Source organism: Aulostomus chinensis, chromosome 10 (assembly GCF_037954235.1).
Source record: "Aulostomus chinensis isolate RoL2024-O1b breed Wild chromosome 10, RoL_Achi_v1.0, whole genome shotgun sequence".
NCBI classification, from domain to species: domain Eukaryota; kingdom Metazoa; phylum Chordata; class Actinopteri; order Syngnathiformes; family Aulostomidae; genus Aulostomus; species Aulostomus chinensis.
This window is the reverse complement of record NC_141329.1, coordinates 7251335-7277305: the sequence shown is the minus strand read 5'-3', so window position 1 is coordinate 7277305 and position 25971 is coordinate 7251335. Positions and strand designations below refer to the sequence as shown.

The 25971-nt window shown below is 41.2% G+C and overlaps 2 protein-coding genes across 2 annotated transcripts in view; both read left to right on the top strand.

Annotated features, from left to right (window-relative positions):
• The window catches only part of elna (elastin a), a 23563-nt gene extending 13082 nt beyond the window's left edge, over window positions 1-10481 (top strand). Inside the window, exons 4-19 of the mRNA XM_086215722.1 lie at window positions 1296-1364; window positions 1544-1615; window positions 4301-4330; window positions 6162-6215; window positions 6327-6398; window positions 6968-7015; window positions 7126-7188; window positions 7419-7451; window positions 7538-7612; window positions 8137-8175; window positions 8274-8333; window positions 8462-8512; window positions 8614-8793; window positions 8968-9003; window positions 9147-9293; window positions 9447-10481. Coding sequence (XP_086071848.1) covers window positions 1296-1364; window positions 1544-1615; window positions 4301-4330; window positions 6162-6215; window positions 6327-6398; window positions 6968-7015; window positions 7126-7188; window positions 7419-7451; window positions 7538-7612; window positions 8137-8175; window positions 8274-8333; window positions 8462-8512; window positions 8614-8793; window positions 8968-9003; window positions 9147-9293; window positions 9447-9700 — 1283 coding nt within the window. The 3' untranslated portion in view covers window positions 9701-10481. The remainder of the gene's footprint in view (window positions 1-1295; window positions 1365-1543; window positions 1616-4300; window positions 4331-6161; window positions 6216-6326; window positions 6399-6967; window positions 7016-7125; window positions 7189-7418; window positions 7452-7537; window positions 7613-8136; window positions 8176-8273; window positions 8334-8461; window positions 8513-8613; window positions 8794-8967; window positions 9004-9146; window positions 9294-9446) is intronic.
• Window positions 9843-25971, top strand: LOC147254233 (uncharacterized). Its single transcript, XM_086215721.1, has 29 exons — window positions 9843-9876; window positions 11655-11687; window positions 11824-11970; window positions 12067-12117; window positions 12575-12775; window positions 12899-13072; window positions 13218-13370; window positions 13508-13618; window positions 13755-13916; window positions 14007-14039; window positions 14125-14253; window positions 14335-14370; window positions 14892-14942; window positions 16116-16142; window positions 16285-16299; window positions 16410-16439; window positions 16576-16590; window positions 16896-16922; window positions 17793-17840; window positions 18131-18190; window positions 18273-18350; window positions 18613-18669; window positions 18878-18913; window positions 19260-19328; window positions 19989-20078; window positions 20660-20707; window positions 22442-22477; window positions 24368-24439; window positions 24536-25971. Exons 1-29 carry the CDS (start codon window positions 9843-9845, stop codon window positions 24580-24582), a joined length of 2070 nt encoding a protein of 689 aa, XP_086071847.1. The 3' UTR covers window positions 24583-25971.

Here is a 25971-nt window from a genome sequence, read left to right as displayed (position 1 = left end):
AAGAAATTACCAAAGGGAGGCACACGATCCAAAAAACGAAAACTATTGTTCCACAGCCTCACCAGCTGAACATATTATACCCTTTAAATCAAACCACAGGACACCGGACACACACACACACACACACACACACACACACACACACACACACACACACACACACACTTACCAGCCATGTTCAACTATAATTATTTGCCTACCAAGTGAATGTTAAGAAGAATTTATACTACACTATAAAAGTAACCTGCTCTGCAGGAAAGTCACATATGTAACAAAAGACAGCAATACTATTACCATCTATTTTATGAATTTTAACCCTGATTTATACTCGTGCATCAAGTCTCTGAGGAGCCTTTGTCATAGCCGAAGCATGGGAACTATGATGCAGAGGTATAGATCCGGCTTTATCCGTGAACTATAAACCCAAAGAATAACGGACATTAACACTAACCAAGTTCAGAGGGCCCTCTGATGACCTTTCTGCTAATTAGCATGCACCATCCATAGTCATGAACAGAGAGGAAATCGATGTAACTGTGGAAGTTCACTGAGGGGTCACATTTTAAAATTTCTGCCAAATCAAAGGTGTACTAATTTTTATTGCATCAATTTCATGAATTTCTAACAAAAGAGATTGCTTTTGTCGTTGTTTTAATTAGATGATAGCTAAACCATCAAACGGCTGTAGAGTCCAAGTCGCCCAAAGATTGATTTCTAAAATTTATTGACTAAACAGATTATTTTCATATTTTCAAAGTTCTATCCAGACCCGTAGCAGTGCACTTCCCCTTTAGAGATCTATATATCTCTCAATCTCTTAATCTGCGAGCAGGTGGTGAACAGTTTACTCCGTGTCATTCCCCTCCTTCCACACTTTTCCATTTCCCAATCTTCTCACATATTTTGTTCTTGTCAGCAAACAGAAATCCAAGCTGGGATATAACTTTATTCAAGCATCAAGCGAAGCCAAAAGCTTTTGCCGCCCACAGATTAATTTAGAACATCGGTTTTAGACACAAGTGACTGCTCCCTCCAGTGTTTAGAATACCACTCAGCTCTTTTGGAGCGTACTGTAAACGTGAGTGTTTTCAAAGAGAACACATGATATTGTGTCATATTTTGTGTTCATTCTCAACTGTAGTATTTGCATGTCCTGGAAAAAAAAAGGTTTTGAAGAAAAATTACTGAGAGTTACAAATGGATACAAATCACTTGTAACTCATTCCCTCTGTCCCCCTCTAAAATTTGATTATTTTACTTTGCTCACTTGACCAAACATCTCCTTCCCTTGCTAGGTTATGGCAATCTAGGGGCTGGTGGTGGTGGTCTTGGAGGTGGTGGTCTTGGAGCTGCAGGCCAAGGAGGTGAGTACTTACAGTTTAGACCTGAAACTGCAATTAGATTGTTTCATAAATTTGACAGTACAGTAATTGTGTTTGGTTATGCACGCTTTTTTTTTTCTTTTTTTCTTTTTGAAATACCCTAAGGATATTCTCTACATTTCAGGGCTTTCTCCTAATCTCTTACCCTTTGTTTCACATAGGTGGTTACGGAGGATATGGTGGCGGCGCTGGGGGACTCTTCCCAGGAGCTGGCCAGAAGGCTGCTAAAAGAGGTACAACTGATAGTAGGCTTATATCTATTCCTAAATTTGCCAACCCTTTCAAATAGCACCATTTGTTTTATTAGTGTCCCAACCCAAGCACGGTCGGGGTTAGGGATGTAATAAAAACAACCAATGGAATGGAACGGTTGTAGAGAAAATGAAATGAATGAGAAAGTGTTAAATGAGTAAAATGATGAGTTAACATAAAATAACAGAACTCAAGGCAAAAGCTGTCACACAACTCAAAGAACCAATTATAACAAAACACAAGCCAATCTAACTACGGATGATTAAATCCATGAACAAAACCTACTCTAAAACTGACTTAGAAGAGATAAATAAAACACACAAGGAGAGACACAACTAACTGGAATGAAACTGATACAAAGGTGTAAACTAGGTGTGTGTCAAGAACTGGTATAGGCCACGAGTGAAATATGTCGAATTACCTGCCCTGATTATCTGTCCGAGCTGTACTCTAGAATGCTAAGCTACATGTGCCATATTTAAAATACATAATATATAGAGGTACTGACATGTAGGGTACATGGCTAGGCTAGCTACTCATATCAAATCACAGCTGCCACTTCCCAAGTCATGCACTGCAATGGCCTGTTGTTAGGCTGTTAAGCACCCGACATAGAGGAAGCCAGGGGCAGAGCCAGGCGTGATGAGGTGGTGCGTGGCCATATCAGCTCTTTGAGATGGCAAATTGTGATTTGCATAATCACACGTTAAATGCAATGACAAGAAGTGTTGCACTCCAAAGCCATAACATTACTTTATATTGAACAATCTAACTTAAAATAAAAGTTCTCCTAAAAAGTGAGCCTTTCAAATACCCATGAATAAATGTCTTTAGCTCACTAACACTTTTCCCCCTCCTGTATCACCACTTTTTTTACTCCTGAAAGCACAAAGAGCCACATATGTTTTGCTTAAACATGACAAGTTTTGACTGATGATTGCTAAAGCAACAACAAAGCAGTAAAAAATGTCCCTAAAATGTCTGTTTAGAAACTCTCAAGCACATAGTCTAGTTTAATCCACATCTTTTTTCATCCAGCTGTAGGCTCAGTAAGCCACACACACTTTGATATGTGCTGAAACAAACCAAGCCTTCCGTTTTGGCACCAATTCACAGTAGCACCGAGGTGAACCGGCTATTTTTTGTTTGTGCTTTGCTCAAATTAGTGTTTGTGGATTTTTTAGCATAAAGCCTCATGATGGAAGTGTGGATTAAACCGGACGATGCACTGGAGAAACTGTGCTTGAAGTCACAGTTAGCTTCAAGCTAAATTAATTTGGCTGTCTATGTATGCTGGATTCACAAGGATGTGACGTTTGAGAGGGAAATGTCCTTGTGAGCTCTAGAAACCTATTTGTGAGTCATTGAAAGCCAAAATACTCTTTTTGGTGAAGTATCAGGAACTTTTTCACCTCAATGGTATGTTTGTGTGTGTCAGATGAGCAGTTTTTAGTGATGCCCATAAGTTGTGATTCTTCGCTGTTTAAGATTTTAAATGCCAGTTCAATTAACAGATTTGCAACAAGACCAGTTGGAACTTGCAAGATTATAAAACCATTGTGTAGTGTTCCGAGTCATCGACCTGAGTTACCTCTTACCTGGGAGCTAAGATGAAGTAAGCATCACTTAAGCTCGTTGTGTATTCTCTTCAATTCTTTCCACTGTAATATTATTTTTCAATTATAAGGAGATGGACGTGAGCTGTAGCTGTTTACTGTAAATTTTGATTATGTCATTTGTTTACGGATCCTGGTGAATCACTGGCAGTCATGCAAAACAAGCATACCCTCAAAACCTTCAGTCAGTGCGTAAAGCAAATAGCAGCTGCAGGTCCTCAAACAGGATGACAGTATGGAATATTGTGAGTCCACCAGAAGCTGAACATGTTCTAATTACTTATTGTGAGTTGTTTGTTTTGATGGTTGCTGTGATATTATGTGGCAAACTTTCGTTTCTCAGTTTCAGTAGATATGCCTAAAGTTCCAGATCCCCCAGTTTGGTTCTCATATTCCCATTGGGACTGTGAGGTAAAGTAACCAAACTGTGATGTGAAGGATTTAGTTTTACAACTGGAAAGATCGCATCTTCTGCATGTTAAATAAGCTAGTGTTAGATATATTACACACTCCAGCGCATTAAATTTCATATTTAAAGTATCATGATGACTCTAAGACTTACGCTTTTAACTGCACTACTGTTATATTGACTGTCATAGCGCTGGTTTTGCTGGTCACCTGTGCAGGAAGGCCTCTTGCCTTGTCTGGGAAGGTTTCTGAACTTGACGATAAATCAGCTTTTATTTAAGCACATAAAAACACACTGAAAACACGCAATTTGACCCCTGAACAAGATGTGCAGAATTAAAAACTGGAGGGTACTTGGAAAGTGCATACTCACATCAAGGGGCTATGATGTCATCAGCTCCGGTTACAGATCAATTCCTAAATCTAATTGGTTCCTCAAACTCTGCTATCATCCTACTTAATTGCATCCAAATCCCTCCTCAACATTTAGCTGCTAATAGACAAACCATCACGTTACCTCTCTGATGGAGGTTGTAATCGTCTCTGTTTGTTTGGCAGTTCTTTCCTAAATCTTACTGAAAGAATCTTCTCGCTGCCTCTGATATGAACATCACACTGAGATTCTTGTTGTCCTGATCGCAGGTGCTGGAGGCTCTCTGCTTCCACATGGAGGTAAGCTGAATCTTGGCCTACTGACAGACTTCTGTACACACTTGCAGTGCTCTCAACACTGACACAACAACTTGATTGATCTGCATGCTTGCATGTTAGGAAAGAGCCAAAATGTTCACGTTGCTTTTTACTCAGCGTGAAAAAATGCTATGGCACTGACAATTACATTTTTATCATGCACCTGTAAACTCTAGACACATTGAACTCTTGCAGAACCCAGAATGATGTCAAAGTCTGTGTTGTGTATGTACATGGGATTTGCTTGAAGTTCAGCAGACTGATTGAGCATGGACTCAGGAGGGCCCAGTCGTGACCAGGACTGCACTTTGGCAAACAGCCTATTCTTAAGTGTTGGTTGGCAAAGACAATACTTTAGTCCCCAGGATCAGTCTGTGCTCTTTTCATGACACACAAAATAACAACCCATTCATCTGAAAGAGCACAGATAAAGCAAACATGCCTTTGGCAAACGTTTCTCCCTAAATCTCTCCGGCCACATATTTACAGGTACTGCACAATGTCTGTTCAACAAAGAATGAGGAATTTAAGATTAAAATTTAAAAAAAAAATAGCTCAAACAAATAATTGATCTTGTTTTATCCTGCTGCCAAGCTCCCTTACAAATGAGGCTGACAGCTCATTTCCTGGAAGATAGGATAGCCAAAGAAATGAGGCATTTGATGAGGCAGAGTAAATGCCATGCATACTGGCTGCCTCCCATGATTAGATTAAAAGTCTGCCATGTTACTTTTGATCATGAGGTGATGACAGAGTAGAAACACCAGATTACCTGCTCTTATTACCAGTGGTCAGGCTGAGGATCTGGCTCTCCTTTGAAGAGGTCAAAACTGCCCCATACAGTTCTGTCTCTGTTCATTGTGATGTAGAAGGATTATGGGGACCCCTCGTGGTCACAGGGTGTAAAACAAGCAAAAAAAAAATTATAATAATGACGCTCACAAGTTTGTCTAACAATTACAACGTATACCCAAGGAATTTGCTGAGAGATAATTAACAGAACTATTTAACTAATGTGTTAATGACTCCAGTTTGCTGTTCTTTGAATCTAAAGTGTTCATGAAGGAGGAGAAAGCGGGGTTAATTGTCACAATTTTTACTCTCAAGTGACTTTAGTCAAGATTAGTACAGGTTACAAATTGTGACCTCTACATTACTAGTATTAATGTAGCAGTGACATGTGAACTACTCCATGTGATGAGAAATGTGTTGTTGTTGTTTTTTATTCTTACCAATTTCTTTATTATATCTTGTTTTAACACTGAGTTATTTTCTCAGACACTGTGACCTCATCAGATTATAGGATATCCATGGGGTTTTAGGAGGGGGAAGGGATTCCATTTTTTTTAACCTTTTAGTTTCTTAAATTGAAGACACCAAATAAGTTTTAGTCGTGAGTAAAATACAGTGAAAATATATTATCAACATTTAGCCAAACAAACATGGACCAGGCATAATTTGGGTTTAAAACCAGTGACAACAAGCCCACAACACAAAGGTTTTATGCTAGCTACCACATGGCTTTAGCGAGCAAGGCAAAAGTTGGCTCAAAATCAATATTTGATTTTAAAATCATCTACAAGCAAACTTGATACAAAAACATTATATTCAAAAGTTCCTCCGACACATTAAAAAAAAATCCCAAAATGTCTCCTAACTTTTAGATTTTGTGTGTGTGCCACAAAATGGTTCAACAGGAATGAGCATGACACCAGTGCTTGATATCAACATGATGAAACAGCGCCCTCTACTTTGATTTTAATCAGCACTGTGACAACCAACCTGGTCTCCTGTGTACTGTTTTCAAATACAGGGGCCGGAAGAGGACCTGGAGGAGCCGGAACAGGAGCTGTACTTCCAGGTGGAGGTAAGACAGACAGACAACCTGAATGCTGGGTTTTAACTCCAGCTTCTGTAAATTGTATGTCTTTCTTGCTCCTTCAGAGGACTCATGTAGCATTTTTCTTCTTGCTTTCAGCCCCTGTTATTCCTCACACTGGCCTTCCAGGAGGGGCTGGTAGTTCAGGGAAGAAAGCCTCCAAAGTGCCAGGTTTTGTTACTTAGCCAAAACAATAAATAATCAATAACTGTCAACACAGATTGCCAGGGGATGGACAAGATTTCCTTTTTCATCAAACTTAGGTTGTTTTTTTGTGTATAGGACAGATGTTTGATACTGTGGATTTTTTTTTCTTTATTTGAAAAACTAGAAGGTTCTCAGGTCATACATCCACCATGGACAAATGACATCATCAGATGTGGACGCGGTCCTGGATCGATTCCAAATACACCTACATACACATCTAGTTCCTTTTGCAAACCTGTGTCATTGCAAGTTACCCAGTAAATGTGAGGATGTCCGGCTTTGATTCCAGCCTGTGAGATGAAATTGGCCACAAAAGTTTGTAAGACCTTGTGCATGAGACCATTTTAGGAATTAGGCATACTTCTTCCTCAGCATTCCTGATAACTATATTTTACAAATTGTGGGTCAGCAATTTTAATTGGTGATATTATATAACTTGCTCTATATAAAGAAACAAAAACAGTAACGCTGATTTTGCATGATGGATTACTTTTCATTATATTTCAATAATGTCGTCTCATTGGCTGTGACAGGTGTTGGTGTGCCAGGACTTTACCAAGGAGGAGTGGTACAAGGGAATGGTGTGTCACATTCATTAATTCATGTCGAGACACTCCTTTAGCTGGTATCGGTTGGGCAAACACGCACTGTATAGGGATCTAATGTGTCTGTGTCCTGATGGATCCCTCAGGTTTTGGTGGACGTGGTGTTCTGCCAGGAGTGGCCACTGGTACTGATCTCAATCAAAAATCAAGTAAGGTTGTAGTCAAGTCAAAAGTATTGAAAAGATTCAATAGCTGCCGTTCACCTGAAGTGTATCACGAAGGAACAGGGTTGACATGGTTTGCTCATGGATGACCCAATCTGCTCTATGCAGCGTTTCAAGAGTTCTCCCAGTGTCAAATTTTGTTTGGTTCTTGCATTCAAACAGTGACCTGATGTTATCTGTGCATCTGATTGGGTGATTTGCTTTCTCTTCTGCAGTTGGAGGTGGAGGCCCAGGTGGTGCAGGAGCAGGTAGCTGTATTGCTGTATTAAAACTATTATATGTATTCTCGTCTGTATCAGAGCTTCGGCATTAAAGCATTTTTTTCCCTGAACAGGAGGCCGTGGGTATGGTGGACCAATGCAGCCAGGACTGTTTCATGGATATCCCCTGAAAACACCCAAAGGCCAAGGTGTGAATCTGATTTACGAGATGCATTCATTGATTTGTTCAGAGCAGCTGTTTAAATACGTTGTTCTTTGGAGATACTCACCCTGTGGCCTGATAAATAACACGACACTCCAATTGGTATCATTCAAAGGGTGGGTTTATAATTAATCATTCTCAGAGTAAGATCTGTCGTTTGGAATCCAGAAAGGTTTTTTTGCTTTAAACTTTACTGTAATGTTGTGAACCTTGTGTCCTTAATTCCTTTAGGTTGCTGCAAAATTTCATGACTAACATGATGGAGAATTTTACAAAAATGCATTTTATTTAGAATTATCGATTTGGAGAGGATTTACAGATGAATAACTGTTTTTTTTAACTGGCATTCTGCTTGGATTTGATCGTCCTCAGCAAAGTAAATGCAATATGTTAAAGATGTCTGAGATTATGTGTTATTAAATGCTGTTGAATATAATCTCTCTCTCGCTCTCTCTCTCTCTCTCTCTCTCTCTCTCTCTCTCTCTCTCTCTCTCTCTCTCTCATCGGCAGGCTATGGTGCAAAACCTGGAGGTGGCAAACTTCCCTTTGGTATAAATACTTAATTTTAACATTGGCAAAGATTTAGAATAATGATGGCGTCAGTGGAAAACCAGAATGTAATGATGTGTCATGTTACAATGTTTTAGGTTATGGGGGCTTTGGTGCTGGTGGAGCTGGGTCAAAGCCTGGATATCCCGTCGGAACGGGTAAGTATTTTTACATTACTTCTTTTAATTCGAGTGGTTCATGTTAGAGACAATTCCAAACTCCCAGACCATGACAGAGAATATGATAAAGACCAGAAAATAGCACATTTGACTTTCTATTTCTGTAGGAGTGGGGCCTGGGGGCATCTCCCCTGCTCAGGCTAAAGCTGCAAAATATGGTAAACTTCCATATTCAGTCCCCAGGACAGTGCATCATCAAAAGAAGGAACAATACTGTGGTTAATTGTTGTATTTGACTGGTTATGGCTCTCTACTCCAGGTTTGGGAGGTCTCGGGGGTGCTGGTGGTGCTGGTGCTGTCGGGGGTGTCGGTGGTGTCGGAGGTGTTGGGGGTGTTGGTGGTGTCGGAGGTGTTGGGGGTGTCGGTGGTGTCGGAGGCGTTGGGGGTGTCGGAGCTGTCGGAGGCGCTGGTGGACTGTACCCAGGCCAGCTGCCAGGAGGTATAATTTGAAGTCCTGCTTGGAGCAAATGACACAACTTTGTTAACTGTAGCTGCAAATGCTAACGTTTCACATGTTATTTTCTGGTTTGTATTTTCTCTTGATATATTGGTTAAAATGTAGTCTTTTCATTCATAAATAAATGTTCATTCATGTGCATTAAATGCTCAATAGGAGGCTATGGAGCTGGCGCCAAGGCTGCTAAATATGGTGAGAACTTTAATGTTTTTGTGCATTTTAGAACTATACAACAAATCTTAAAGTGTCTTTATCACATGAACTATACTTTCTAAATGTTGTTAAATCTATCTGACATGTTGGACCTGTTTGTTCCATTTGGGTCATCTGAGCAGGATTACCAGGAGGAGCTGTACCGGGTGGTGTACCAGGTGGTGTGCCAGGTGGTGTTCCTGGTGGCGTTCCTGGTGGTGTGCCGGGTGGCGTACCGGGTGGTTTACCTGGAGGAGCGCCACTTGGAGCAGCAAAAGCTGCTAAATATGGTATTGAAGCTGTATAATGACCTTGACACCATGTACATATTTTTTTCAGCTTATGATTATTATGTTATGAGCTTTCATTTTGTCTTCATAGCTTCAAAAATTCAAGCTAAAATCATCTTTCTTTTTGGCCTCCCTTCATCAAATGCGCTGAAGGAATTGGAGGCACAGGTGGACTAGGAGGCACAGGAGGGTTAGGTGGCACAGGACTAGGAGGCACAGGACTAGGAGGCACTGGCGGACTAGGAGGCACTGGTGGACTAGGAGGCCCAGGAGCAGGATTAGGAGGTGGAGGATACTCTCCTGCTTCCAAAGCTGCTAAATATGGTATTATATTTTTTTGTTTGGAGAAAATCATGTCAAAATCAAACCACCTTTCATTTTTTCAATTCTGCTCTCAATTGCAATAACTGAATTGATAAAAGTTTTACATATTTAATTGCCATGCTCTTGGACAAACACATAACTGTGAAATTTAGGTCAGGTGAAAAAGGTATATTATAAAGTATAATTGTGACTGTAGACATTAAAAGACAGAGTTGGCCTTAAGCCATGAACCCCTTGCTGGGGGTCATCTACACCCGGAGTATGCGCAATTACATCAGGGGCTACACTCTGAGCAGGATCCACTCACTCCAAACCCTAAAGGTACAAAGCACAAGCCAATCTCCCGGCGATGCACTCCCAGTAGACCTATTTCATGTTCCTCCTCTGTAAGAAAAATGAAGGCCCTTTAGCACCCAATAAACTGCATAACTCCCTCAAAAATTAATAAATGGCTGAAACAACCCCTCCCACTCTCAGAGGGGCAGCATAAACTGTCAGTAGACACAGTGCTGTACATCAGGTTAAAGCAAAGTCCTGACTGTGGAAATCATCTGCTTCTGGCCATCTACTAGCATATCTGACAGTGTTAATGTTAGCCATGCTAGCCCAGCCACTGTGGGTGCTGTCTCCATCTGTGGGAGTAGAGAGTGTACACAACAGGGGTGGATACAGGTCTCTAAAATGTGTGGGAACCACCGGCCTACAGGAACACTCACCTAGCAGGTATTGTCACAGTTTTTATAAAGCCCTACTGGTCCTTCATACTTGATTTTAATTGCCCACAGACTCACTCCAAGTGCACTTTTCTTGACCACAACACATTGAATACAGTTGTCTTCACAGGAGTTGGTGGACTGGGAGGCAGAGGAGGACTTGGAGGAGGAGGATTAGGAGGTGGAGGACTAGGTGGAGGAGGACTAGGAGGTGGAGGACTAGGTGGAGGAGGACTAGGAGGTGGAGGACTAGGCGGAGGAGGACTGGGAGGAGGAGGAGGACTTGGAGGTCCTGCTAAAGCTGCTAAATATGGTATGATTGATTATTATTTATGTCTCAAAATTATGTTATGGTGTCTCTGGGTCATTTGACTCCTGGAAGCAGTACAAAAGGAGGAGAAAGGAGGAAACCAGTTGTATGGTTGTGATCTATTTTCTAGCTCTCATGTATCTCAAAACACCCTGAAACTTCACAAGCAGGACAATGCTCAAACCATCTATCACACAGTCCTCCCTGGACATGCAATCGATGCTGCAAGGACATAGCAGATCAATAGAATCAATAGAATCATAGGATACAAAACAGCTGAAGACAAAAAAAAACAAAAACATTCGGATACATGTGAAATATAAATGTATGCATAAATCACAGATTTTAGCAGCTTCAAATGTCACTAAGTGGGCCCTGGGCATTGTAGGCTACAACCTCCTCTTCTCCCAGGAAATACAGTCACTGCTCTCAACCATACCACAAGCTTGTCCTGTAAATAGATTTACTCATCACAGGAGTAGGAGTACTGGGAGGAGCTGGAGGGCTGGGAGGAGCTGGAGGACTGGGAGCTGGAGGACTGGGAGGGGCTGGAGGACTAGGAGCTGGAGGACTGGGAGGGGCTGGAGGATTAGGAGGCGCTGGAGGACTGGGAGCTGGAGGACTGGGAGGCACTGGAGGACTTGGAGGAGCTGGAGGATACAATGCTGCTGCTAAAGCTGCCAAATATGGTGACAATCTTGATAGAAATGTTTGCTATTACATGTGGGGTCTTATGCATCATCTCAATAATTGTATGATATGGATCTGAATATAAATGTTTACAATTGAATGATACAATTTTGTATAAACAGGTCGAGTTGGTGGCGGGGGAGTTCCACATGGTGGTGGTGGAGGTGTTGGTGGTGGTGGTGTAGGTGGAGGTGGAGGAGGAGTTCCTGGAAGAGTCCCACTTTTACCTGGATATGGATGTAAGCTTCTTAAGATTATTAATGGGAGTTACTAGCATGAGGTAATGTTGTTGAGTCAAAAATAACATGTATCATTGTGTTGCAGCTTTGGCAGCTGGTGCTAAACCTCCTAAATATGGTGAGACTACACCCATATTTTCACTGTTTTGTTACCATGAAAAAAGTAGACGTCATATATTGCATACAGCATACACCATACAATAAGAATACTGTAATCTTTTTTTAAGGTTAGTTCTTCATTCACTCACTTACAGGAGTCCCAGGAGCAGGCATAGGAGGAGGAGGGGTCCCAGGAGCAGGCATAGGAGGAGGAGGGGTCCCAGGAGCAGGCATAGGAGGAGGAGGGGTCCCAGGAGGAGCAGGACAGGTGCTGCCAGGTGGTGGGGGCTACGGAGGTGGAGGTACGGCCGCCAAATTGTTAGATCAGTGTGAACAAAAAGACCTAGGCAAAAATGTGCCTCTGTTGTTTCCTTTGATCATTTTGATGCTTATTATAGGTTATGGTGTTGGTGCTGGTGCTGGTGCTGGAGTCAAACCACCTAAATATGGTAAGATACTCTTGAACTAAATCATGATATTATTTTGGTTTGTTTTCTTAACAAAAAACAAATGAAATAAGCTCATTAAATTTCCAAATATTGGAACCAAATCAAGCTTTTATATCTCATTAAAACACTGCTTGTAAGACAAATCTGTCTTACATTAAAGGGTTAGTTAAGTTTTTTTGGGGGGGGTTGGGGGTGAAGCGCAGCTCCATTTGTTGCTTAGTAATGGTGATGATTGGCAGAGTTCTTCTCAGTACAACCCAGGCTGCTCCTGATAGTAGCTCTGGAAAGATGGAAGAAAAACAAATGCAAAATGTGTATGTACAACATTGACATTATTTGGTGTGCACAGTGGAGGAATTTCTTAAATAATATTTTTGCAGTGCAATAGTAAGCTTGACTCAACTGTACTTTCTTGCAAGCAGCCCAATGATGCATTCTGATTCATTTGCCTGCCTAGGAGTTTCAGGAGGAACTGGAGCAGGGGGGCACAGAGGGACAGGAGGCTTTGGAGTACCTGGTCTAGGAACAGGAGGATATGGAGTACCTGGTCTAGGAGCAGGAGGACTTGGAGTACCTGGAGGAGGATACGGAGTGCCAGGTCAAGTAACAGGAGGAGTGGGAGGTGGACCATACTCTGCTGCAAAAGCTGCCAAATATGGTACAGTGAATTAAGCACATTAACACCTTAATTCTTAACATTCACCAATGTTGCCTTCAGCATGAAGGTTCCACGTTCAAGCCTCTGGCTTTCTGTGTGGTGTGATCCATACTCCCAATTCAGGAATTTCAACTGGAGGTGGAGCAGGGTTAGGAACAGGGGGACTCGGAGTACCTGGTCAAGGAGCAGGAGGATTTGGAGTACCTGGTCTAGGAACAGGAGGTTTCGGAGGACCCGGCCAGGGAACAGGAGGATTCGGAGGGGGACAATACAGTGCTGCCAAAGCTGCTAAATACGGTATCGTAAAATAAAGCACACAAACACAATGATACTAAACATTCCAAGATGCTGTTTATTAACAAACTCAAATATTGTAGTTTTTAACATTCTAAACCTGCTTTTACATTTACCTTAATTTATTTGCTCCTTTTTCCTGCACCAGGATTGTCAACAGGAGCTGGAGCTGCATTAGGAACAGGAGGATTAGGTGGGGCAGGAGGAGCAGGAGGAGGAGCAGTTCCAGGATTAGGAGGTGGACAATACACTGCTGCTGCTGCTGCTGCTGCTGCTGCTGCTGCTAAAGCTGCTAAATATGGTACAGGAACTACACATTCTGAGACACCTAATTGTTTATTAATTACACTTTTATAGTAATGTCCATTTGCGTAGTTGTAATTCTAATGTAATGTTGATTAAACTGCTACAGTATATTTCTCTAATTGGGAGTTACAGGAGGTGCAGGAGCAGGGTTAGGAGCTGGTGGACTGGGAGGGGCAGGAGGAGGAGCAGTTCCAGGGTTAGGAGGCGGACAGTACTCGGCTGCTGCAAAAGCTGCTAAATATGGTACAGTGTACTTCATGTATACATTCAGAGATACTCGACAGTGCGGAACCACACATTTATAGTAATTTCTTCTTGTATAATTGCAATTCCAATTTAAAGCTGATAAAAGTAAACATTCCCGAATTTGCTGTGACAGGAGCAGGAGGAGCAGGAGCAGGGTTAGGAACTGGAGGACTGGGAGGAGCAGGAGCAGGGTTAGGAACTGGAGGACTGGGAGGAGCAGGAGCAGGGTTAGGAACTGGAGGACTGGGAGGAGCAGGAGGAACTGGAGGTGTCACAGGAGACTTTGGAGGTGCAGGTACTGTGCATGAGCATTATATTGATTTCAGAGTTGTAAAGGGGCAAAGTATACTGTTAAAATGATTGATGGGGCTGTGCTTTCATGCAGGATATCCAGGTGGGGTGAAGCCACCAAAATTAGGTGAGAAGAGGCATTCAATCGCTGATACTCTCTTGATACACTCAGTCAAGGGGATTGATTAGAGGACCTAATTTATGCTTTTAAGGAGGTGTCACTGGAGTGGGACTTGATGTGCCAGGAGCTACACCCGGTACGGCTATTGTCAGTGGTGTTCCAGCCGGCGCTCCTGTTGTTCTGCCAGATGGCACAGGTCTTCCTGAAGCTGGAAAACCAGGTAAAGAGCTGGGGAATTTATTATTTTCTTCTATAAGCCTTTAGGTATAGGAAGTGTCTATGATTTATTTTTCATCTACAGGAAAAGATGAAGGTCCTGATGGAACTCCTGGTCCAGGTACAGCTAAAATGCCAAGATTTCTTTCAACACAATGTTGACACATTTAAGTCAGAGTTTGTAGCATTTGTTTACAGCCTTATAATGTACAGAACTCTGTTGCACATTGAAAAACAGCCTTGATCATTCAACACTGATCGAAAACATGAAACTATCTAAGTTCTGTTTTAACTCTCAGGGGCTTTTTTCAGGCACCGTCATCATTCTTTGCAGGATGTCTTTAGCAGCATACAGGCGGCTGACCTGCTACGCATTGCTAACTGCAAATTGCACTCTACCTTGGGGAGACGTACCACTGGACATCATTTATCCCCTGTACATTTACCCTCGCCCATCCCATCTCCTGCCCCCAAAACTCTCATGTCTTGCTAGTGCTACCAGCTATTGACCATCTCTAGCTTACAGCCTCACAGCTGTGGCAGTGTCAGTCCCCCTAATGGCTTCTACCTTTTATAGTTTCACCCCATCTGCTGCCTTTCAAAGCCAAATGGATGAAACTGGAACCTGTTGTCTTTTGACAGGGCCCACAACTATTGCCGCAACTGGCAAGGCCCCAGAGGTCCCACAGCCCAGTAAGACTTGCTGCTCGCATGAAATCTTTCCTAGTGTAGTGAAATCTGTGGTAATTTATATAGATCATATGAAGAATTTAGATGAAATATATATATACATGAATACATATAGTAGCCCACTCAGAAGGCCTGTTTGTGTGTGTCTGCTGAAGTTGTTTCAAGCAGTGTCTGAATTTAGTCATTTTAGGGTGCAATTTATAAACGGCCACTATCCGTTCAAGCACTATAGGGGGCAGTATTGGATCCAATTTTATTGCTTGCCCCTCGCACTCAGAGCGAACAAATAATCTTGAGAATATAATCTGTTTAGAAAATTCTGCTCTATAGGGGCAGCCAAAAAAGGATTGGTTACCTACATCAGCAGTGCTTCAGACACAAACCCTTAAATGTCAGGCTTCATGTAGTGATGAAAGAGAAGTACATCCCCATGCTGTTAGGTCTGACCACAGGTTGCCTCTTTTCCTCAACAGTACTTGTCTTGCACACTCTTTCCCTTTTTACTAACAGCTCACTGTGCTTGATGGATTACTTTAACTCATCTTTGCATCTTAACTGTAATTTTGGGATAATGGTACATCTAAATCAAGTCTAGTTTAACCCTGTAATCTTCACACACTTAATTAGTCGTGATGTTTTAGGTTTGTTTTGCCTGCATTATTTCTGATTAGTGTTGACGAAGTTCTACAGCAGGGGATTCCTGAGATGTTTTGAGGTTTTTACACTCATATAATCGTTGCCATAAAAAATACAACAATTGCCTCAATGTCACATCTATTTAACCCATGAAGCCCCTGCTCTAGAACGCTACCAGTCACTACTTTTTAAGTTATGTGCCTGCTGTCAAGATTTATATGAAATGTTTTTGTTGCACTTTTGAAAGGTATTTCTTGTTTTTTTTTATTTTTGTTATTCTTGTACTATCTTTGTAGAATGTTCCATCAAAAGGGAGCTTCTTTATAATTAATGTAATCAACCTAAAGAGACAACATTATTTGATTCTACATTTCAAATGACTATTTAACTAATTGTTTCTTTTATTTTTCTTTTATTTTGCACTTTGTACCTTCGTGGCGGATGTGATACAACAGGCGGTAGGTTCTTTTTTTTTTGGAGTTCCTTTATGTAATTCTGAAATGTGCTCTAACTGACTTTTAATATTTTCCTTCTTGACAGTTGCTGGGGGTATTATTCAGCCAAGTGGTGAGTAAGAAGTGCATATGACATCATTTTTAAGTAATCACTGTGCTAGCAGACATCCCAGCTTTCGTAATCTGTCTTATTTATGCAGTATTAAGATTTGAAAGATTTTTAAAGTGACAATACCTTTTTATGTATTTCACAGCTGGAACAAGTGTTGGTAAGTATGTGAAAATAAGCTTATTGAAAGACTCCCAAAAAATCGTATTTGTTTTTGAATAATGATTATGTGACAAAACATCAATTGCCTTGCTTTTTTAAATGTTACAGGTGGAGCAGGTGTTGCAGTGCCTATTGGTGGTAATAACAATTTTATTTTTATATACTGTATCAAGTGATTTAGTTGGTATTGAGAGTTTGTGCTCTCTTGCCATTAACATATTTTACAATGAAGTTTAAGTGACTTAACAGCCGCCTGTGTTTCTTGGTTCAACAGGTGAAGGTCTTCCGGGTAAGTGTAAACCTCTTCCTCTGCAATCATGAAAATTGCATTCAACACTGATCCTCAAATGGAATATCTTGAACCCTTTTACATAAAAACAAACTGGCGGTTGTGTCACCCAGATGCAGGTGTCAGCACGTATCTTCATTCACTAAACACAAATTTGCACACGTAACAGAACGTAGGCAAAACAGGCTAAACTGAGCAAGCTAGTTAATAGCTAAAACACCAGTCAGAAATGCGGGTTTAGTGTGTTGTTTAATTGAATCTAAATTTGGTTAAGTCAGTTCATGTTAGTCTCGTCTCTCCTTTAGCTGCACCTGTCGCCCAGCAGCCTGGAGGTAAATCCATATTTATTCTGATTTAAAAACATGTTACTTTTTTGCTTTCCCTTGTCCTCTGTATATTTTCTTTGGCTTGATGCCATGCACTATAACTGTTGTGGTTGCTGGGTGACTCGCTGAATGGCCAAGCTGAAATGCGCCTGTGCAGCATCAAGAGTGGAGTCGTCTCCTACGTCCGCCAGGGTGATACAGCACGCAGGAAGGAGAGAGTTGCTATCTTACGTTTCCTCGCACTGAAGTGGCACCAAATTTTGGGATATACATTTTTTCCTTTTCTGTTGACTTTTACATCTGGACTCTGCAAGCTGAAATACCACTGATTTAATTAATCAGACCCCAGAAGACAATTGGTGGTGCGCTCATCCTCCTGGCAGGATGGATGCCGTTCGAGACTTGCTGACTGTGAGAACAGAAAGGTAGGGGAGCTGTCACCAGTGTGAGGAGGGGAGACCTGTTGTCTCCCATAGCTAGCGAGGTGGGGAATTACTCAGAAGTGGATACAATCCACCACCACTTCCAGGTTCAGACCAGTGCGTTCAGCTGACCACCCACAAAGATGCTTCATCACTCAGCTGCTTCCCAGGCCATCACTCTCAGTGATACCCATACCAATCGGCTCCTCTCATCTCTTCCTAACACTGATGAACATAGAATATCCAGGAATACAAACTATGGACTTTTAATCTCTGCATCATTTTTGCCCTCTTATCATGCATCAAGCCATGTCGCAGGTTTCACCTGGTCTTATTAGATATACAATACATGCTCCTTGCCACATGGTGGAGACAAAGAGAGACACAGCAGTTGCAAGAGACAATAGCTGTGATGTTATGACTATATAATGATTCTAAACTGTATTGTTTTCAGGGGCTGGTGTGGACACAGCTGGAAAACCTCCTAAACCAGTTGTCCCAGGTACAGATGACCAATATATACCCTGTCAGAATAATATTAATCCGTCTCATAGTTCAGCCCCTGTTTCAGAGTAAATTTGAATAATATTGTAATAGAGTTAAAGCCTCCCTTTCAGTATTTTCTGTATAATTCTGCATTGTTTTTTTCATCACTGCTTTTTTGGTAACTTCTTGAAACAATCCAAGGATACTAAGGGTGTGATTAAAAAGATATTTTAACCTAAGAAGAAATACACATATTTCATCCTTCATTATGAAGGGGAAACTACTCATAAATGTGGTTTTTACTAGGTACTGGAACAGGTATCTTTCCAGGTGGAACTGGATATCCATATGGAGGAACCTATGGAGGCAAGTTCCTTTCTATTTCCACATAAATTTTATAGTTGTTTTAGATTACAGTGTCTCTCACTTCTCGTTTTCTGTGCTTTAGGTCCATATGGTCCTTATGGAACTGGAATAGGAACTGGAGCTGGTCCGCTGCCTGGAGCAAAACCTTTGAAACCTCCAGGTATGCATGCAAGAAAAAGTAAATTAATAAACAAAATACATAGAGGCATGTTCTATAAATGTGTAAGTGGATATCATGCAGCTGCTGTGACTAATAGGACACACAGACTTGTGACTGCTGTGTGGTGTATCTGCTCTAAGCCAGCTGCTCCACATTTGATACAGACAGTGATTTCTTATTGCACGTCAAATTACAGGTGGATTTTTTTTTTTAAACTCATGTCTGCCTGAGAACTCACATGTTTTGCGATATTGTGTCGTAGCTGTGGGTGGAGCAGGAGGCGGTGCAGGAATCCCACTGACAGCAGGAGGTTATCCAGGTCAGACATCACCGATATTCCTGTAACGTCATTTCTTATTTTATCAAAAACGTGCAGTCATACAGGCACACAAGGCAAGAAAAAACTGCTTTGAAGGTGTAATTGGCAGCATACTTCATAAAATATGTATCTGAGAGAACACTCACACGAGGAAGGTTAGGTAACCTACCAAACAATAATTCTACTTTCTTCTGTCAACATGATTCAGCGGGATACAGTCCATATCAACAAGGGTATGGACAGGGTATGTATGAGCACGGCAACGCATTCACAGTGTTCCCCCACCTTTAAAAACAAAAAAAAAACAGAACTGTTCCGCTCAGTGCTCAAAGTGACCGTTGGCCAGAAGATGCCATCGCTTTGCATTTCCTGTGCAGGAAATTATCCAACGTGCTAATCTTTTTATGGGGGATTTCATCAGGGATGAGAAGCCAGTTGGAAACTTCCTCAAAGGAAACAGCCTGGTGTTGAAATGAAGCACTTTTTACAAACATACAGGACTGTTACAGATGATCAGAACACATTTCCCGTCACATAAGCAGAGCAGTAATATGTTTATCATGTGAGTCTTTTTTTTTAAACCATGACAGGTGGGGTGCCGTTTCCTGCTGCAGGGGGCCTGGGAGGTGCTGGTGGTGGAGCTAAACCACCTAAACCAGGTAGTCTTACTCCCCAGTGCTCTTACAGCTCAGTGAAAATCTATATTGAGCTTGTAGAGTTTTCAGTTCTCAGTATCAGTACACACTCTCCCATCTTGAAACATTATAATCCCCTGAAACGTTATTCATTTCAAAATTTGTTTCAGATCTTATAAACTATTGTTTGTGCAGTTTTTGATTATTAGTCAGTTGTTGTTTTTGGTTGTTTTTCTGGGACAAATAAAAACTTCTGAAGAAATTACTGGAATGTCATTTGGTCCAGTGCAACTGTAATATATACAGTTAGTGTGTATAGTGGTTTCCTGCAGCACTGGTAGAGCTAATGATTTTATAAAAATCCAGCTGTGTTATAAATCCCTTCAGTAACTGGCAGTTTTGAAATCAACATCACATTTCCCAGTGGTAAGCGATTAGCATTAATGCTGTGCATAACATCAAAGTTGTGCACCTCCCTGGAGATTCCTGCCCCGAAATAGCAAGTCTGCCAGAGGAAGTTTGGACAAGTTGTTAAAGTGACATCAGTTGGCTTCATGTCACTTGAGGGGGTGAGGTGAAAATAGCAAGAAAAAACACGCACAACATAGATTATAAGACATGCTCACTGCAAAATGTAACATGACATATATCCTTAAACAGATTAACTCTTTGTTACGTGAATAGGCTACGGCAATCTTGGAGCTGTAGGTGCTGGTGGTGCTGGTGGTGCTGGTGGTGCTGGTGGTCCTGGCGGTGCTGGTGGATATCCGGCAGGTCTGTGTCTTTGCATGTTTATTTGAAATACAAAATTACTGGTAAATAATTCTAAATCAAACTCCGCTCAGTGCAGCTTCTGTTTCTGTGCCCCCCCCCCCTCCCATTCGTAATGGATGAGTGTAATCTCACATTAGCAGCCTGCAGTGCCCCCACACACACACAAACACACACACACACATACACACACAACCCACAGATGCTGCACAGGCCAGAAAGTCATGGCCTGAATCTTCCTCCCGACGGCCAAAATATGATAGCTGGGCAAAATGTTTCCACAGATGATGTTGATAAATTCTCTCATTTGCCTTGACAGTATCTCCAAAGAGCTTTGTGTCCTAATGTGTAATTAGGAGCTTTTTTAAGCTTTAGATCATTTTGGCATACTGCCTTTGTTTGTCATTGTGTGTTGTTTCCAGGTTGTTCTTTCCCAATAAGCATATAGGACTAGATGAACTTCAGTGTTTGAGTAGACAGCTTTGATTTAGAGCTGGTTGTTGGAACACTTGTTGGAACTGATATGATCAGTTAACACTGATGTTTCTCGATAGATTCTAAGTTTGTGGGTTTTTATTTTACAGGTGTGCCCCCTGGTTATGGAGGAGCTTACCCACAGCAGTTCTACCCAGGTACCAGTACCGCTCCCTGTAGAGTTTGGTAGACTTTCACTTACTAACATGTTTTGACACATTTTCTCAACTAATGTGTGTCATCAGTATGCCATCTCACCACCTCCACACACATGTACACAAACTTGCTTGAAAAAACCCTGAGGCATTTAGCATTTTCTGACTCTGACTACTGTGGTGATATTCAGTAGCCTCCATGAGCCTCCCCTGAAACTGTTTCAATCTAACCTGGGGTCCTACTTCTAAAACTTCTGGTGTAAGTGTTTGAGTTGGAGGGGTGAAGTATTGTTACCTTAAACTCAATCTGGGCTGTGCAATAAATCAAGGTCAGGCAACAGATTAGAGCCATTTATCTTTGGAGGGCGGAGGCAAGAGAAGGCATGTGGAAGTCGAAGAGTTACTCCCAAGAAAAACGGACCAAAACCACAAAAACTATGATGTAAACACTTACAGTACATTTGGATTTGTGTTCTGTGGTTTAGGTTTCTTGATCTTTATCCATCACTGCTCATTTCAGTATGCAAACATTGAAAGTGATTGATTTTAATAATTCCATTTTCAATCATTAAACATAAATTCTTTAGCCAGCATCCAAGCTTGTTTCCATATGTTTTGAAAGCACAGGGGGCCCTGTAAGTTTTCAGCCTTGCGTCTGAGTCAGAAGGTGGATCAGTGCCCAACTGTCAGCCGCCAGGTATCAACACTGCACAGATGAAAGGACTAGATCAGAAGATCAGACCCATCACTTCCTTTGTGCAGCTGAGAGCATAAAGAAAGGGAGAGCCAGTGCTGCAGAACGACAGGAAGTTTAATTTCCTCTGTTAATAAGATTCTCCACCTCAAATGAAGGCTAATCATGTGCTGAATATCCACTGTATGTTGATGATCAGCGGGTCTGGACCCATGTCTCCTTCCCTTTACACCATTTTATAGCATTATGACAAGTCAAACTAAACACAACACAATGCCCGCTTCTTTAGTATTTTACATAGCATTACCCCATTCAGTATTCAGAGCACTATTCATCCCCACTTATATGAAGAGTTCTCAAGTCATTGTAATCACATGACTGAATTTGATGGTGACCTTGCATAAAAAAACATTAACTAAAGACATTAATTTCTAAAATCGAAGAAAACAAAAAGGGTTCTCTCTTCATTTATAATGTATCATTTCATTTCAAAATTCTCACAATCAATTTTACAAATGAAGCTGTCTTCACATTAATTAATTAAGTTGTGTTTGAATGACAAAGACCTGTGTTTTCCTTGAGAAACTGAAAACAGTGCTAAACTTGTTTAGTGGAGCAATGCAGTAAACTGAAATTAAATTTATGTTATTTGCAGGTTGATCAATTATTTGTATAATAAATAAGAATAGACATTTTTTCACAACGGCCATTTTGACAGGAAGTATTAGGTAAACAGGTGTTACTAATCTCATGGATTAAGTCTGAGCCAGATTCTTCATATATGTGTTTGTGTGTTACTAACTACACGCAATGCAGTCTGATTCAATACTCAACAGTTAGAATAGTTTTTGTCTAAATCACTAAACACGTCATGAGACATTTCTGGATCCAACAGCACCAAAACCAAGTGCCCCCACATGTGACCTGCTCTGATGTCAGCAGTGTTCCTTACCAGCATCCTGGCCAGGAAACATATGTCAACCACAGTTTAACATTAGACTAATGGCTTTGTCTCATTTGTCTTCCACGTGGCTGCTGTCTAGGTGGATACGTACCAGCCCCACTGACTCCTCAACAAGGTACCAGAAATCCATTTCCTCCAAACACACAGACAGACATGATAATAACCTCAGCTCATTTTCCAAATTCTGTCTCTGCTTGATGGCAGAAGATGCCAACATGCCAGATTATCTGGATGAGGATGCAGTGTGGCGGGGTACTGTTTGTGCTCATCAGTGCAGATGGCACAACCAGTCTGTGATAATCTACATTTTCCTGAATATTAGAGATTACTGCTGGTGGGATTATTTCAAGGAAAGCATGTCTGGTTTCTTAGTTAGCGACAGTTAATGGAAGAGATCGACCAGACTGATAGTGGTATCAGTGCAAAACGGACTCAAATAGCTGAATCACAGTCATATACAGACCCAGAGGCTTCATTTTGCTTAAAGAATTGCTAATAGAATTTAGGGAGCTAAAATGACACATTTGTAGTAGTTCTTACAACCAGTTTGCTCCTGCAAAACATATGTCAAGTAACACTTGATGGGGCCTTAAGGCTACAACATAATACCAACCACATTGCACATCTGTATGCAGTTCATGCTCATTGCTACATTTATTCATAACATAACAGACCTTTAGTGTTGGTCTGGGGTTTGTCCACCACTGTCAAAATAGAGCAGGGGTCAGTGCCAGATTTTGTTTGGTGCTTGGAGGAGGACTGCTGATCCTTGCAGACATGGATGGATGATAATATTCACTTAATGCTCACCTGTTCAGACCCGACAAACACAGAACATGGCCTTTACACATAAAACAACATAGGTGTCAGATTTGGTATTTGGTATCAGGTGACGCCCTAAACCCATGTATCTGCATCAGTGTCTGGATTTTTTAAAAAGTCACATTGGTGTACCCCATTTTACCGAGTGGATGTGCTGAAGTATCTGGGACATTGGCCTTTGAGCTTATTGGAGCATTATTGTTATAGAGAATTGGTACATTCCTAATAAAGGTCATCTAATCTCCCCGTGTGACCTCAGGACTGTCCAGTCAGCATTCCTGGAGTTAGAAACTAGGGAGATTATTCTTGCCATTTTAAACGTCACAGGATAGTGAATCTGGTGTTGCTCCATTAACAGTGATTATCGGCTTATAAGATTTTTATGTGAGGCAGTGAAATATTATCTGTAATTATCAGCAAACCATAGTGAGCCCATTCAGCTGAACACATGGCATCAAAGTCACCTCACAAGTCACTATTCTCTTTTTTTTGTAATTTTAATTAAATTAAAAGTTGTGACATTTCCAAACTTGTCAAAACATACTTAATTCAGGATTGGCAACACCCTCTTTGAGAACATACAAGATTCAGTTAAATCTTTGGAGAATAAGGAGCAATAAGCATTCAGTAACAGGTCACGAGCAGTTAGCTCTTAACATTCAGCCATGCGAGGGAAGGAAGGAAACTGAAAATAGAAGCCTATGCTGAAATGCCTTAAATCTGCATTCTATCTAATGGCCAGCAGGTGGTGGGAAGTTATTGTATACAAATCATAGAAGCCAAATAGGAAAACAATGCTTCTCACCAAATTTATGACCTCCGAAGCAGAAGGAGGTTACGGTCACGACTGATAGTTTCATGGCCTGTTTCGTGCTGTTTTACCTATTTCACTTATTCCCCATTTAGACTAAAATAGATGATAAAGTTGGTTCCATGTAGACTGTGACTGTCACAGCAGGCCTCTTGCATCTCAGCTGTATCCACCTTCTCATCCAAAAACGGTCACCAGCTGCAAAAAACAAGGGGGCCATCACCAAAATGCCACACTCTAACCAGTGGGTGATGTCATGCTGGCTTTATACTGGGAGTGTGGAACCCAAGTCAGACAGCATTCGTACTCCAGATTAATCACATGGTTAAAGCAAATGGCTCATATTGATCATTTCCTTTGTTGTTTTTTTAGCCAAAGCGGCCAAGTACATTGGAAATCCATTGCAGGGCTTCCTTGGTAATGGTGGAGGAGGCATCTACAGAGGTGAAAGACAGACACACATTTCACAAAGTGATGTACTGTGTGTACATAGTTGATGATGGAAGATTAAACTCACATTCTTGATGGTCTTTGCTCCAGGTGGAATCACAGGATGCCAGGGAAAATACTGTGGGAGGAGGAAGTAGAGGATTTCTTGAGATCCGGTGTGACATCGAGAAACCATGGTGCTACTGCATGATCTAGAATGTACATTTTATATGCAAACAAATCTCCAATAGAAAAAAAGATTTTGGTTTTTACTTGATTTCAGTGTCTGTTTTGATACAAACCCACCGACCCAGAATTTTGTACTCTCGCTGATGTGACGTTTATTTTTGATTGTGCTTTTAATCATGAATGTGGTTGAATTAATTGGCTTTCCCCTTTATTCACCGGCCTACTTTAAATACAAAGCGTGCGTCACCTTGTGTTGCGAATGTTTTGTGTGCGTGTGTGTATGAGTGTGTGTGCCTGTGTGTGCGTGGGTGTGATAATGTGTGTTTTGAACATATGGGTGTAATGTTGTGTGAAAGGCTGTCTGAAGCGTCGACTGCCAATGTGACCTTTGAATGATTTCTCTTCCTGTTTTAACCCTAAAGCAAGGTGAGCTGTCCCCCATAGCGCAGCATACATTGTATCAACTTGCTGCCCAAAGCTCATCACCTCACCGACTCGCTCGATGGTTTGTGTTGTCCCAAAAACATACAATCTAGCCAATATCAGCATCATCCCTGGCTCTCCACTCTCTCTGCTGCTATTTTTAGGCCTGCTGGGTATGAAGCAGCAGGAAATATGGCTGCAGCCAACCCATCTGCTCTCTGTAACTTTGCTGATTCTTGTTGCTAAGCAGTTCAGTTTTCTCAGCATTTCTAATGTCGCCAAATTTGTGATCTATGAAGAGCAGCGTCGGCTCAGAGAAGACAATCAACGCGGGATGTGTTAATCAGAATATCATTCAAACAATGCTGGCATGGGCTTGATGTTTCTCTGAATGTTTTGTCATTGTGTGTTAGTCTAAGAAACAGCAGATGTTTAGTTTCAGCAGTTATTTGCATTTATGTAACATGTCCTTACATGATTATTCAAGCTTTTTTTGCACCATGCTTTGACTCATATCCTTATTGTTATCAGGAATGTGTGAACATAAAGTAAAACCCACATTTATCCACTGTTAAGAATTGTAATACAGATGTAGTCTAATGGGTGTGTTTGAGGCACAAACCCCCCATTATTCATTTACTTGAGCTGCTTTTCAAAAGGCTTTACTGACCAAAGGTTCATGAGCGCTGTTGCTAAGTGACCCCCCATCTTTCTGTAATTGTGTACTGTATTTTGTACTAATCTGATGTTAGCTGGCGTCACTCTGTGCTGGGTCAGACCTTGTCTTATGTGCCGTGGGATACTCTTCATCTTTATTTAAAACTATTTCTATAAGGAGGAACTGTGTGGTTTTGCACTTTTTATATTTCCACGACACACATGTGACTTGTTATATCCTAGCATTTGCTTTATTAAATAACTAAATAAAATGTGTT

What these genes read in the sequence shown, in the direction of transcription:
- LOC147254233 (XM_086215721.1), top strand. Translation starts at nt 9,843, where the DNA reads ATGAACCCCTTGCTGGGGGTCATCTACACCCGGA. An exon ending in TGTCGCCCAGCAGCCTGGAG is followed by an intron (nt 16,923 to 17,792) that starts GTAAATCCATAT and finishes TATTGTTTTCAG; the next exon opens with GGGCTGGTGTGGACACAGCT. An exon ending in GACAGCAGGAGGTTATCCAG is followed by an intron (nt 18,670 to 18,877) that starts GTCAGACATCAC and finishes AACATGATTCAG; the next exon opens with CGGGATACAGTCCATATCAA.